The 15,099-nt window shown below is 44.2% G+C and overlaps 3 protein-coding genes across 3 annotated transcripts in view; 1 reads left to right on the top strand and 2 right to left on the bottom strand.

Moving 5' to 3' along the window:
* Positions 1–645, bottom strand: part of nt5c3a (5'-nucleotidase, cytosolic IIIA) — a 19,942-nt gene extending 19,297 nt beyond the window's left edge. The window contains exon 1 of the mRNA XM_080005273.1: positions 338–645. Within this exon, the coding sequence (XP_079861399.1) occupies positions 338–475 (138 nt within the window). The 5' untranslated portion in view covers positions 476–645. The remainder of the gene's footprint in view (positions 1–337) is intronic.
* Positions 646–3,034: 2,389 nt separating this feature from the next.
* On the bottom strand, positions 3,035–7,308 carry dctn3 (dynactin 3 (p22)). The gene is made up of 7 exons (XM_080005216.1): positions 7,176–7,308; positions 6,333–6,417; positions 6,123–6,209; positions 5,040–5,123; positions 4,503–4,561; positions 4,354–4,413; positions 3,035–3,973 (listed from the first exon to the last, which is right to left on the bottom strand). Exons 1-7 carry the CDS (start codon positions 7,257–7,259, stop codon positions 3,887–3,889), a joined length of 546 nt encoding a protein of 181 aa, XP_079861342.1. The 5' UTR covers positions 7,260–7,308; the 3' UTR covers positions 3,035–3,886.
* Positions 7,309–8,280: 972 nt separating this feature from the next.
* Positions 8,281–15,099, top strand: part of atg5 (ATG5 autophagy related 5 homolog) — a gene marked incomplete at its 3' end in the record, with an annotated part of 29,339 nt that continues 22,520 nt past the window's right edge. Inside the window, exons 1-4 of the mRNA XM_080005105.1 lie at positions 8,281–8,382; positions 9,400–9,566; positions 10,625–10,752; positions 14,847–14,925. Of these exons, the coding sequence (XP_079861231.1) occupies positions 9,459–9,566; positions 10,625–10,752; positions 14,847–14,925 (315 nt within the window). The 5' untranslated portion in view covers positions 8,281–8,382; positions 9,400–9,458. The remainder of the gene's footprint in view (positions 8,383–9,399; positions 9,567–10,624; positions 10,753–14,846; positions 14,926–15,099) is intronic.

The raw sequence follows: 15,099 nt of genomic DNA, 5'->3' as shown, positions 1-15,099 counted from the left end.
AAATGAATGCAGCAACATCTACATGTGATGAAACTTGTTTTCGTCGAAAAGGCCGACGCATGTATTTGCATCGAGACATGTGCGTCTCACAGCAGGAGACAACCAGACTGCCCGCGTCGTCGTCCGCGTACACACCGAAAACATTGTCTAATTGTCTAATTTTGTTTGATTTTACATTTGAAAACCGTAACACACATGCCACGGTCGACCCTTCGCCACCGACGCCGAGTCGGTTCCAGGGGACGGTGACGCGAGACACGCGACCCCCGCCACGGCCGCGACCTCTGCGGCGGCGTCCGCGGTTTGTGACGTGGCGCGCATGCGCGGCGGCACTCACCATCTGGATGATCCGGGTCTTCTTGCCCGCGCGCTTCTTCTTGGCGACGATGTACTGGGCGAGCACCGCCCCGCCGAGCAGGGCGCACACGCTGGCGCTGGCCGCGGCCCCGACCTTCACCACCGCCGCCTTGTCCATGGTGCGGCGCCGCCGCTCCTCCGGCGGGCCGGTCCGTTGCGGGGTGGGTGCGGGGTTGCGCGGGCGGCTCGTTCGCTGCGGACGGCACCGTGGGAGCGGGCGGCGGCGGCGGAGTGTCCCCGGCGGCCGGGTGGGCGGGGCGAGCTGACTCCGCCCTCCCCGCCCCGCGCCGATTCGGACGGCGACCACGCCCCCTTCTACGAAGGGAAAATACGATTCCATTCATAAAAAAAAAAATACAATTAAAACTCAGTGCGTTTATATTGGATGTGACTGATTTACAGTCTTTACGTTCCACCAAAATATATTTTTTGACATATATATATATATATGTGTGTGTGTGTGTGTGTGTGTGTGTGTGCGTGCGTGTGATTGACACATTTCTCTTCCGAAATCCAAAATTAAAAAAAAAAAAAGTTAAACAGAATTTCTCCAAAATATCTTCTTCGGGCCGCAGTTCCCCGAAATAGATAATTTTGACCGAATTCGATTATTCGTGCGATAACTCCATTCGGGACTGAACGGCCCCGCCGCGCGTTATCGCTGAAACAGCCACGGGTGGGAAACGTCGACTCTTTTTTTTTTTTAATTATTATTATTATTATTATTATTATTATTATTATTATTATTATTATTATTTATCACGTGACTCGTCCGGAACCGCGTCTGAAAAACAAGAACCGAACCGGTCGCCATTGCAGCCCCGCCCCCCGCTCAGGCGGAGCGCCGCCGCGTTCCAAGGGGAGGTCGGAGCTGTGTGACTCCAGCCCCGTCCGCCCTGAAACCCCGAGCTAAACGCGCGCCGTTGCCCGCGTTCGTCGAAAACATGCACGGTCGCCGCGAACGCGGGCTCCTCTTGGGAAACCTGTGGATCGCACTCAAACGGCGGCGTGGTTTGGCTCGAGAGTAAAGTTTCGTTTTTTCCTTCATGGGAACCCACGCGCAGTGAACCGATTCGCCGCTAGTGACGTCTTCCACCGTGTCGCCTTGACGTCACTCGCGCTATCCCGGCAAAGGGAGGCATGGTCGTGAAATTCCGACTGGGGGCTCCGACTCCAATGGCCGTCGCGTCGCGTCGGGTTCGGGCGGGAGGCTCGATTTTCCTGGCTCACACTCCGACTTGAACGCAGCACGCTGAACGGTTTCAGGCGGAAGTGGTACAGCCGGTGGAACGTACCACTTCCACCTGAAACCGGGGGTTACTCCCCCCCTCTCTGCCGGTACATTTTGTCCGTAAACTCGAGACACATGAGTTGTCGAGGGCGTGTGTTTGTGTGTCGACGTGTGGCGTGTCTGCGTCACACAACATATTTCTCGAAGAAGTTTATATAAATATGTAATAAATATTTCAAAATAATGGTACGAGCGACGCAGCGAGTCCCACGGATGAAACTACGTTTAAAACGCTTGGACCTTTATTTATTACGAACATCATTGGAGCTTGGTTTTAATTTCCACAATGCCACAGCCCTCAATAAGACCTTAAATAAAAGTACATTTAGTTGGTATTCAATTTGTCTGTAGAATTCAATAAGCCAGTGTTTCCCAACGTGTGGGCCGTGAAGGTACCGCAGTTGGGCCGCGAGGGGTCATGTACAACAACAACAAATAACTAAAACGTTTTTTAAGTTAATTACAAAATTTCAATGTTGTAATAAAGTTTGAAATTACCATAGAATATCTAGGATAGAATATGGGGGATTTTCGGATTTCAAATTGTGCCACAGCCACACAAACACAACGCACCTTTTATATATTTTACGGATCTTACAACTGGCGACGGGGAACCCGAAATATGAGGAACCGGAGGAAAGGCGTCGGTTCGTCCGGCGTTCGCCGACACTTTGGCGTTTCCGCAGGTTCTGCAGGATCCGCGTGGGCCGCTCCTTCCCTCCTCCGTGCTGACGTCACCTGCTCGCCTCCATCAAACTGTGGGAGAGGTTTCTGCAGCAGGGAGTCCTCCGTCCCAAGTCCCGGCGCACTCCCCAAACGTAAGATTGCGCCAATGTTTTTGAACGGCGAGTAGCTACGAGTATTGGAGTCAACGCAGCCGCGCTGATCGGGGGGGCCGCTGACCTGGACATATGGGATGGACTGGAGCAGGGTGGTGTTAATCAGGAGCACAGTGCTTCACCAATGAAGACACGGAAGGAAAACAACTTCTCTGTTTCTTGCGGCGGCGTGTGATCAACATGTGACCAGATCTTCCAGTCGAGGCTTTGAGCTGCTCGAGGCAGTTGGCCCGATTTTTGGAAAAGGGGAAATGACAAATTAATAGGGACAGAGGGAAAAGAACAGCAAAAACACAAACTACGGCATTCTTATTCAGGGCTTTGGGTCGGTTGGCTCGTACGAGGCCGCAGACCTCTGGGGATCACTTTTGTTTATAATGGAGCAGATTCCTTTTCCACATCAGCAGCCCGCAACGTGACGTCACCCCCAACCATGAGAAAAGACAGCTTTGTGTAATGTTTGATTAAAGAACAGATAATAATAGAATATGTATGAGGTGCTCCTCTCTAACTGGGTAACTAACTATGAAATGAAATATAACAACTGTCCAAGAAACACATTTTCATTTATTACATCTCAGCACCTAGGCTGCATAACGTACAGAGAAAACATTTTAAAAAGCAGAATGCCGGAAAAACAAAACAGGAAAAGATTACAAGATATGTCTGGCACGTCCACACGGGCGACGTCGAGAGGAAACTTTTGTGTGAACAGAGAGATTTTAAGTGACAAAGCTTTGCTGCAAACAAATAATTATAATAATAATAATAATTAATTAAAGCGTTGGGTTTGATAGGTTTGTCAGTCATTTGGCCGAACAGCCATCAAATCCACTTCTTAGTGTCTTGGGTGCTCAGGGTTGCCGTACAATGTCAACTTCAATGTTCCATACTTTTTCAAGACCCTGACACATTTAGGAAATGTAGCTTTATGACGATTTATGCAGACAATGTAGACGCTTCTAAACATTTTGAGGGCCGACAAAGAGACGACCCAATCCATTTTCAATAGATTTACAGACATTATTAGACCTTTCTAGAAACCCAAATTAGGAACGCGTTCCGCTGTTATGGAAGGGTATTCTTTTAACACTGCATAATCCGTTTACATTTGAGAGGTTGTGTCCTTGCAGATCTTAGTCTTACCCCTTTCTTCAGAATGAAATTTGAATATTTCAGACAAGATTTAAGATGCTATTTGGTTCAGGTAGATTCTATGGACAAATTTATGGGAAATTATCTCTCTCATTTTTATCTAAAAGTAAAAAAAAAAAAGAAAGCAACCATTAAATACGTGTTACAGTGGACATTTTAATGTCAAACATGCACCATATGAGGTGTCCGCCTTGTCTGGGGTTACCATAACAGAGTCATCATTAGATCTGTGCATAATGAGCATCTACTCCACAGTTCGGATGCCCTTGGCTTCCTCCAGCTTCCTCAGGGTCTCATCCCACTGGGTGAACTGTTTGGACAGCAGGAACATCTGCCGACCGGAGGGAAACGTTCAGAGGGTCAGTGGATCAGCTTTAATAACTAACCTCAGCATCACAGGCCCAGACAGCCACATTCTAGCACTAAATAGAAACCATTTAGCCTACCGACTTTATAGCATTTTATTTTATTTTTTACTTTTATTGACGTTCTATCATTAAAGTGAAGCCAATTTATTTTCCAGGCACATATGCAAAGCTCCCGTGGATATAGAAGAATACAGTTATTCTTCTATTTTGGGATGATTTGGCTAGCTAAGCTTGATAAACCTGAAATATTGTGGCGGTTGTGACGCTCTACCTCGGGAAAAATTCAATTACTACAGAATGCAGAATGAACCTTGAGAAACTGCATCTGGAAAGCCAAACCCACCATTTTGTTGTACTCCTCAAAGAGCTTCTTCACCTCCAGGGATTGGGCCTCAGTCTGGTCCTGGAAGAGAAGAATACAGAATATAGAGGTGGACTACAACATCAAAGCACTGGACAGGAAACGGCTGGATATGTAAGAGTGAGCGTCACCTGCTGTTTGATGTGAAGCTGTGAAATACGCTGGAGTTTGGTGGCGTGCTCTGGGACATCTACGGACAACAAACGGTTTCATACAAAACAGAACACATCCAGAACAGATATACCAGTCCACTGTATTCAATAAATTGTTAATATTATAAAAGAAAAACACACGGCAAAGCCTCTGACTCGGCCCAGCGCGGGAAGTCGCTTGTCAGGGCTCTCAAATTCACAGGAAGGTAAAATAACACGGTGCTTTACGTAACCTTACGTGCAGCGGCAACGTAAGGTGATCTGAAGTTTACATCCTCAATTTTGCAACATCATTTTATACCGTGGGCGTGGCATTACAGGGAAAGGCTCACGGTTCAGAAACCTGGTTGCTTGATACCGCCGTATACCTCAAAACGGTGTAACGTTACAGCCCTACTCCAGTTCATATCTTCAGTCAATGCTGAAGGTTTTTTAAATTTTTATTATTGTTAAAAAAGTTGCCTTTTCGATAAATTAGACCAGAATACTTCTTGTGAGGCGACGTAGTCAACTAACCTCTGATGTAGTTGCTGTCCAGCAGTGGCTGCAGGTTGCTGACCTGCTCCAGTAGAGCAGCCTGGGAGAGCAGCGCCTCCTCCTCTGTGGAACATGTACAGACTCTTAAAACAGTCACACAACCACACAGCGGCTTTTCAGGGGCACGGAGAGTCTCCTATTCAGTTTTGATACCTATACGACTCAAGTAGCACTCCTTCCATTTATTGACATTGCTTGCCTTACAATACACTTACAAGTGTTTGTCCTTTAGTTTCACAGTGAGTCAGTCTGAGAGGAACTAGTTTTTAAATAGAAATCGACCACGAGACAATGAAAAGCATCTCGGCCCCTGAAGAGGAACACGTGTACACCCACTGGAAAATCCAAGAGACTCTGGCAGTGTTTCCTCTCTCGTTTCTCCTTCTATATTTTACCTCTTCCTCAATATAAAAAAGTATACGCAGCGAGTGAGCAGAGAAGACACAAAACAATTCGAATTTGTCTTGTTTACAGATGACGTCAACATAAAACGTACTGGCCACATGATTCTTTCTTTTTTTTTTTTTTTTTTTTTAAACAATACCACCATTTTTTAAACCACCAAACCTTTTGGAATTCACTCGGCCTCAGAGTTAAAAGTACATGGCAGCATGCCGTGCCGAACACTAGATGGTTTGGCTTTGCCATGGAAAGTTCTCATAAAGGCAAATGAATTGGATTCTGATTCTGATGATGCAGAACCTTATTCTACCAACCCGCCCAATGACACAGACAGGCATCATCTAGTATTCACTGCAACTTTTACATAATGAAATGAAATAATGACATAACAAGGTAAAGACTATAGTGAAATAAATAAATGAATAAATAAATAATAAAATAATGATATAAAGACAATAGTTTAATAGATAAATACACACATAAATAAATAATTAAATGATGATATAATGCGATAAAGACAATCGTGAGATGAATAAATAATAAAACAAAAATACAATTGAAAAACAGTGCACGTAACGCTCTCTGTCGCTACATGTCCATCTTGTCATTAATCTCACTGCAGTAGCATGGCTCCGGTTGGGCCGATTTCTCGTTACTAACCAGCTAGGATGAACTCCAGCTTCATGGTATCAGGGACAGTGATGTGGTCAGTGAACTGGGGATCCAGGTACTTTAGCAGGTCCTCAACTGGAATGCAGAAGAATCAGCAAGAGTAAGAAAGGAAAAGAGTCTGCAACGCAAGCACACACTGTACACACAAGCATGCCGTGGCATGTGTAGTATCCCACATGTGAAATAGTTCAAACCCACTCTTCTTGTGCAGGATCTTGACTCGCTCTCTCTTGTTGGCTGTGGATGCCAGCGATGCTTGGATCCTACCCAGGGATTCTGCACACTGTGCACGCATTTAATAATAAAAACATATCAGTGTGTTAATGAAGGACATATACATAGATAAGACTTTATTCGGCCCCCCCGCAAGAGAAATCACAGTGCACAGTGTTACAGTGCTATATCCAAACCCACTACTGTTCAATCTATTCATGTATTTTACATATACTTGTATTTTATCCGTACGCTGTACTTTACTGCTTCTTTTGCACATCTGGTTAGATGCTAAACTACGTTTCGTACTTGTACTTTGTGCAATGACAATACAGTTGAATCAAATCGAATCTAATTCAATCTACAGAGGCAGACATCAAAACAATAGGCGATAATTATCAACATAATGAAAAAAAAATGTAAATAACACGGTGACACAAGAAACCACCAACAGCCTCTGACTCCCCACAGTCCCCCCTCTGTTTGTATCGGACAGGAATCTATTTGAGCTCTAGACCCCATGACATCACATGACGCTCCGCTCAGATGGAGGGACGCAAACAGCAGCCTGGTTGTTGACGGCCTGGTTGTTGACGGCCTGGTTGTTGACAGCCATCGCCAACCTCTCGACATATTCTACTTTATAATCAACATAACGCAGCCGCGGTTCCACTGTCGTGCGTGCGACGGGAGGAGACCGCACCGGACAGGGCGTTCCCTGGCAGCCTGCTAGCCGTGGCAGCTAACACCCCCAACGCTGGCCCGCCCGCCTCGCCGTCCCAACACCCACCCGCCGCCCCCCGGGATCCGCGGTCCTGTGCAACGCACCTTGGCGGGTTTCGCGGCCTTGTTCCCCCGCTCGCCGTACAGGCGGCGCTCCAGCGCCCAGAGACGCGTTTCCAGCACGTCCATCTCCGCCTCGATCACGGCGCGACGAGCAGCGGAAGCGACGCTGGTGGGGGGGTGGGGGTGGGGGGGGGGGGGGGGGGGGGGGGGGGGGTCGGGCGGCCGGGACGTCGCATGGTGATGACGTAAAAACAGCCACAACGTCGTCTGCAGAGTTTTCGTACAACAACAAGAGAAGCGCGTCAGTCGTTCAAATATAATCCGAAATGTTTATCTGAAGAAGTCTGTCACCACATTAAAGCCTTTATTTAATTTTTATTTTTATTTTCCACATCTTTTATTTTATTTTTTATGTTATAAATGTATTTTATCACTCCCTGGTGTTTGTATTCATCCTTGTTGTGAATGCTCCTTTGTTTGTACTGGTATGACTGGTTGTTTCTACATTCTTACAATAAAAAAAAAACGGTTTTAATATAACATATTACATTATGTTATATTTTAAGTTGCTTTGGTTCTATTTTCATTATGTTAGTCCTGTACTGTATTTATTTTTTATTATTTTCCCTGATATGTGATATGTGTGATATTATTCGTCAACAACACTTTACCACAAAACGCGCACTGCACGACACTTTCTACATTAAGGGATTGTTGTCATCTCGCAATTGGCAGAATCAAAAAATAAGAAATGATGATAAGAATAAACAGGATTACTAGCCACGCTAGACGAAAAAAAAATCAAATACAATACTTTTTTACTATTTATTTCATTCGGGTAAATTATTATTTTTATTTTATTATCATTATTCTTTTTTTTAATAAATCGAGAGTCGGATAAGTGGAATATCGTCCCGGCTTGCTGTTGTACTGTAGCGGTGTGGACCGGGGAAGACGGGGAACCGCGGCGAGGGGTTCGAGGAACGTGAGGGACGTCAGCCCGGCATGAATCCCGTCGTGGAAGCGGAGGGTTTGATGGAGCGTCCGGGTCCCCGCGGCGGAGGAAAGCTCGCCGACCGGACGAACCGACGAACGGAGAGCTCCAGTCCGGAAGGGGGTGATAGACTAGTGCACGTCGACCTTTGAAGAGAGGGAGAGGGGAAGGGATGTTTTCCCACTGACAGCAGTGACAACTCACTCGCCAACGGCCCGTTTTACCACCCGATACGGCTGCGAAAGCTCCGGAAAAGTAAGATTTGCCTTCACATCTCAGACGAGGTGGTCGTTTCCACCAGCCTGCCGCGCTGACACCGAGGTGGCTGCTTCTAAATGCCCGCCACTGGTTCTTGGCTGCAGCTAGCACACTAAGCTAAGCTAATTCAGCATGAATGCTGCGTAGCTCGGAGAGCTGGTTCACTGTTGTCTCACCAGACTGGTTACTGATCACTGACTTCTACAGATGAATAAAGACAATGTCCGCGTTCCACGCCGGACGAATCCCGCATATGTCTTCGTGTTAAATGTTAAAACACAGGCTAAACCGCTAGAAACTATTATACTGTCATGCTGTTATAACTAGTGTGTTTCTCAGCAGGTACACGCTGTATGTGTGTATTATTATCCATGCATACCCGCACAGTTTCTCACGTTTGTCAATATGAATGAATTGTTGACACAGAGATTTGTTTTTGTTTTTTTGGTTTATCGTGTATTGCCTTCTAGAAAGGAGTCACCAATAGTGAAGCAGGGGGCATACAACAAAATAAACAACAACCAGAGAGAGAGAGGGAGAGAGCGAACACAAGTAGACAAATCAATGTAAAAAGCAATAAAAAATGAATACATATGAGTAATAATATAGTAGAAAGAGAGAGCGCACAAAGCACAAAAAGCTGGAAGATAAATCAATGTACAAAGCAATAAATAAACACATATTAGTAATAATTATATAGTAGAGAGAGATGAAAAGCCAGATTGTCCTTGATGTTAGGGTGTGTATCGTGGGGATAATTCAAAAAGGGTTAATGTTTTGTAACTATAGTATTTTTGTATCGTACACTTCTGGGTGAGAGAGAGTCAGACAGGCGGTATGTAGGTCGGGTATCTATTGCCTTTATTATTATTATTATTATCATTTTTGCCTATCGTTTTGATGTGTGCCGCTGTAACACTGCAACCCCCCCCCCCCCCCCCAGAAGGAATAAAGTGCACGTCTGATCTTATCTAAAATTCCATCGAAATGTGTTGGCTGTGTGAAACATATCAGAAGATCCCAGTGCGGGCTTCCCAGTCGCTCCTTTATGAGACGCCTGGAGGAGCAGCAGCATGGCAGATGACAAGGACGTGCTGAGGGACGTGTGGTTCGGCCAGATTCCTACCTGTTTCACACTCTACCAGGACGAGGTCACCGAGAGGGAGGCGGAGCCCTACTACGTAAGTTTCTACCTGTAAACACATTTTCAGAAGAAATAACCGAAAAAGATATACGATGCGGGGCCTGCACTTTTGGTCTGGCCGGATAGCAGCTCCATTGGCTGGCTCGTCTCCAATTTCAGTGCGAAGGCAAATTCATCAGCAGCATTTTTTTGTACAAAGCTGTTACTGGTCTGCTCCCCTCATTCACCTTGTGTGTGTGTGTGTATTCAGTCAAATAACACAAGGTACAGTTTACGCCAAATATGCACATTCATTACCAGGGTCCACAGGTCGGATCACAGTTCAGCAAGGCAACTTTCAGTTTTAATGCTCATTGCAATGAATGACAGGAAGCGTTTTATTTCAATTTCAGATGCAAACACATAATTGGTGACCTGTTTCAAGATCAATGCTCATGTTTCTAATTGTTTTAACATTGTGGGTGTTTTGATCTATGTGTGTTTTTATTTTGTGTGCTGCTTTTCTTGGCCCTGGCCCTACTAGGTAAGTGTTTCAGTCATGCCACCTTTACAGGAGTATACCACCTATACAGCCACCTGAATACAGGAGAACTAACCTGGGGGAAACTTGGGACATAGTTTAATTTCTCCTTTTAAAGGGATACTCCAGTTTTTGGGGAAAATTACATTTTATAGTAGCACCGAATGTAGCTAGGTTGGAAACAAAATCTTGCTATGAAAAAGCAATATGTATTAGATGCTGGAAGGTGTGTCCATACTTTCTGTGGATCTAAGCTTGTTCATCCCCTCTGCAGCCTTGTACTGAGCAAACACGGTTCACATACAGAATTGGAGATTCCCTTTAACGGGAAACCCAAGTAATTATTTTTAACCTAAGTCTTTTTTTGTTATTGGGAGTCAACTAATACCAAAGAACGTGGTCGCTGTTGTCCCATTGTACGGCAGTCCCCTGAAGCTATTCTCTCAAGTCACTTGGGTTGATTCCCATTAGTCGAAGGCCAAGGCAAAAAAAAAATAGCAGAGCTTTCCTTCAACTACTTGTTTGGATAACGCATGTCCTCCTAATCCACTGTGTCCCACTTTCTGCTGTTTCAGCTGTTGCTGCCCAGAGTGAGCTACCTGACCCTGGTCACAGACAAGGTGAAGAAACACTTCCTCAAGGTGGTGAAGGCCGAGAATGTGGAGGAGATGTGGTTTGATTACGAGGGGACGCCGCTCAAATGGTGAGCATGATGGATGACGTTGTAGAGGGTTGAATAAATGGATGGATGGATCAATTATTTAGGTAATTGTGTGTATAGTACAGTACTAAACATTTCACACCTGCAAACTGACCTCTGCTATCCCAAAAGCAACCTCAAGGCTATTAGGGCTGCAACTAACAACTATTTTTATAATCGAATAATCTATAGATGATTGAAACGAATAATCGACTATTCACATTATGAATCGCGCAATTACTCAATAGCTCTTTTTAGCCATCAGCTTTTAAATCTAGCTTCAGGTTGTTTAAGGCATGTGCTTACCTACAATATAGACAATAAAGATGAATACTTCATTCAAAAAGACATCTTTTAATGAACTTTCTTTCTAATACAAAAGACAAATAAAAATTCCAATATCCATACATTTCTGTCAAAATTTAAAACCAAGGATAAGCAAAGAAGCAGCAATAAACTATAACAAAACTACAGCAGTCCCCCCTTAATCAAATAAATCGACCAATCCTTCTAAATTTTAAAGATATAAACAAGAGGGTGAGTTACAGTTTTCCGAGTTCCTGTGAACGCAGCATCACTTACAGTTTTCAGAGCCCGTGACCGCAGCACCACTTCCTGCTGTCTCTCGTTATGATACAAACGTTCTGACCAGAGAGCCGTGTCTGCGTCTTCTAACGAGTCCACAAGTTAATCACGGATGTTGTCATTCTCTCAGACGTGTAAAGAAAATTAAAATAAAATATGCTCAAATAGTTTGCCAAATATACCATGGCTGCTGTTAATAAATCTGGGCGGACCTGCCCAAGTAAAGTCTATGTGTGGGGAAACGCTGCAGTTTTTGGCGAGTTAACGATGAAATGCTCCTACACTCCCACAGTTTGGAGATTATTTGTCCTTAAGGTGTTGCTATTGCGCTATTGTTCACTTGACTCTAGCGCATTCAGAGTCAGTGCGACAAACATGCAATGACGTCACTAAATTATTGATAATTCAATTCTTGCCAACTAATTTGATCATCGATTTTTGTCGACTAAGCACCCCTAAAGGCTATATACTAGTGGTTGACTGATATGGTTGAACAATTTAATAATAATTACAAATGACACACACAATTGCTGGACTTAAATGAACATTTAACACTAATGTTTTTGTCTGCACTGTCTCTGCAGTGCACTTATTTTAAATAAAAAATGTATTAACTTAATAAATGTTCACAGGTTATCAAAAAGCTAAACTTTGTAAAAAAAAAAAAAAAAAAACAACTTATGAATGAAAAATAAATAATTATAAGCAATTAAAAAAATAAAATAAAATAATAATAATAATAATAATAATATAATAATAATCGGCATCATATTAGTCTCTTGTCAGGAAATAGAGTCTCCCTGTTACAGAAGGGCAGGATTTATTATTTACATGTAAAGTTTTTACACAAAAACACCCAGTTTTTACAAAATGAAGTCCCAAAGCAACATAAAGTAACAGGGAGACGGTGTGACGGGGCACAGGACACGCAGGGTTTTGGTTTGTCACGGGCTGGAACAGGACAGTCCCTCAACTCTGTTGTGTTTAAAAATGTAGTTTCATACAAGTTGGGAAACACACAACAATAAATAGATCTCAAATAAAAACACAGGAAAACCGGCCCAGGTGAGACAGTGAAGACAGCGAGCGAGTGAGAGGGGGCGGGGCTATGTGGGCGCTGCAGCGAGGTGTGTGTGTGTGTGTGTGTGTGACTCGCTGTCAGAGAGAGCAAGGAAGCAGCTGCCACTGGTATATCAATAGTGTAGAAAATGAGTATTGAAACCAAATATTTAAATATTCAGAAACTACAGTATACTTATGTATAGAAAAAAAATATTATTTTTGACAACACTGGTCTGCAGACATTTTTTGTTTATCAACCTCATGAGGCCGATGCAGATGATCTCAAAATGTGCAAATATCCGCCCAATTTATCTGGGACTGATAAATCGGCTGACCACTACTATATACAACGATCAGCCACATCATTATAAACACCTGCCGAATATTGTGTAGCTCCCCCTTGTGCAGCCAAAACAGCTGTGACCAGTGGGGGCATGGACTCCACAAGACTCTGAAGGTGTCCTGTGGTATATGGCACCAAGACGTTAGCAGCAAATCCTTTAAGTCCTGGAAGTTGTGAGGAGTAGATGTCGTCGTTGATTTCTCAGTCGTCCAGCATCACAATGTGCTCCTTGTCAACGTGGCTCAGATCCTTACGCTGCTTCAACACATCAACTTCAACAACTGACCGTTCACTTGCTGCCTAATCCAGTACATCCCACCCCTTGACAGCTGCCATTGGAACCAGAAGATCAATGTTATTCACTTCAACTGTCACTGGTTTTAATATTGTGGCTGATCAATGTATATACTGTGAAGAAGAAGAATGAAGAATCTTTAATTGTCACACTGTATGTATATATTTGTGTATGTATATACAGTATATATGTATGTATGTATGTAATTTCATGGTAGAGCTGTGCGCCTCTCTCTCTTGACCCATCTGTAAATAGCCCCTCCTCTCCGTGCACACTCTGAATCAAAAAAAAGATCACACGCAGGATGTTTATAGGGTTGGGTACCAAATCCTATACAATCGGTATATATCCAGATCCGAATCTCAATGGAGAGTTCGGTGCCCCACTTCGGTGTCATGCCCGAGCTGCTGATTGATATATCCGCCCTCAGGTGCTCCACAACTGCCACACACACCCTCTCTAAACATTGTTGTTTGGAGAGTGCCGCTGGAAGTCCTCTGTGTGACGCACCACCGTTTTATCCTCCAAATAATAATGAATTGCGAATATAGCTGCAGGCAGCAATACACTGGGTGCGCCTTATTATTGTATACATTATGTTTTTCATTCCTAAATAAGATTGAGGAATGAGATGTTTCAGAAATTTGGCTCCTGCTGAAATATATTTTGTTAATGTGGCTCCTGAGCTGGGAAAGGTTTTGGTGCCACTGGCATGGACGGACAACCAGAGCCGATGCTGCGTTTAATGGAAACTCGGAAAACTGTAACTCTTGCTGTGTTTTACAAAACCCCGAAAACTATAATCGGATCACAGAAGGTGTTTTTGCACCGCAGTAAGTTCTAAGAACCTTTGGCGGAACCGTCCCTTACCTTTGTGGAACACACCAGTGTAGTAAGATTTAGAGCCACAAGGTGTCAGCCGAACCACATAGATCAGGGGTCTCGAAATGAAACGACCTGGGGGGGGGGCACGATGAACATGGGGAACAAGGGAAAAATACTCTGTCCCGTGTTTTTTGGGGGGCTCTTTTTGTTAGTTGCTTCATAATATGTCTGTTAGAAATAGACAATCATACAAAAAAAAAATTATATTCATTAAGTAAGATTGGATTAATTCATCATTGTGTGAAAATGAATTTGCTGGATGGATTTAACAATATATCATAAAGAGTAGTGGGCCTCGTTTAACTGTCTCACGGACTGCATGTGGTCCCCGGGCCGGTAGTTTGAGACTCCTGACTTTGCTGGTGCGATGGGTTGGTGGACAGTAACCGTCATTTCCACTTTTGATGCTGTCCTGTAGACAATGAAGTTGTCCCTCTGATTTGGTTTTGTCCTAAGCTACTGTGTTTGCTCCTGATTTGTGTCGTTTTCACAAACCAATCAAAGTTTGACATCCCATAACACATGCTGCTGATGGTTCCTGGCAGAGATTGCCTCGGTCATTGCTTTCATGCCGGGGTACCTGAAATGAGTTCAACTCTGCTTTCTGATGGAATTCATATTATGGGGATGGTAGCTCAGGAGGTAGAGCTGGTGGTCTAGTGATCCAAAGGTTGCTGGTTCAATCCCAGGCTCCTCCTGCTAGCATGCTGTAGTGTCCTTGAGCAAGACACTTAACCCCTCATTGCTCCTGATGGCTGCGTCTGTCGGTCTTTGAACAATTGTAAGTCGCTTTGGATAAAAGCGTCTGATCAATGACTAAATGTAATGTAATGTAATGAATTTCCCTCTTTACCGCTGGGTCGACAAATGACTTAACGGAATGAAATCATGACCTCATTTATTATTTGTTCCCGCTCATGGTTTCAGGCACTATCCAATTGGAGTTCTGTTTGACCTCCATGCCTCCAACACTGCCTTGCCCTGGAGCATCACTGTGCACTTCAAGGTAAAGGCCTGGCTGTGTTTCTTTCAGTGTGTGTTTGGGTGTACCGCTCCCTGTGTCTATTTGACGTTTTCTGTCTTTGCCTTGTGGACGCATGCTGTTTTTGCAAGCAAGCATGGTTTACACAGACCGCTGCATGGGCACCTGTACGTTATTTGTGTGTTTTCTGCTCACGTG

This window comes from Zeus faber, assembly GCF_960531495.2.
Source record: "Zeus faber genome assembly, chromosome: 8".
NCBI lineage: Eukaryota > Metazoa > Chordata > Actinopteri > Zeiformes > Zeidae > Zeus > Zeus faber.
This window is presented reverse-complemented; position numbering and strand designations above follow the sequence as displayed.

Excerpts from the sequence above, each read along its gene's own strand:
- dctn3 (XM_080005216.1), bottom strand. The coding sequence starts at position 7,259 with ATGGACGTGCTGGAAACGCGTCTCTGGGCGCTGGAGCGCCGCCTGTAC. Across the intron at positions 5,124-6,122 it reads GCTGGAGTTCATCCTAGCTG|AGGAGGAGGCGCTGCTCTCC; the intron begins GTTAGTAACGAG and ends CATGTTCCACAG. Across the intron at positions 4,414-4,502 it reads AGCTTCACATCAAACAGCAG|GACCAGACTGAGGCCCAATC; the intron begins GTGACGCTCACT and ends CTTCTCTTCCAG.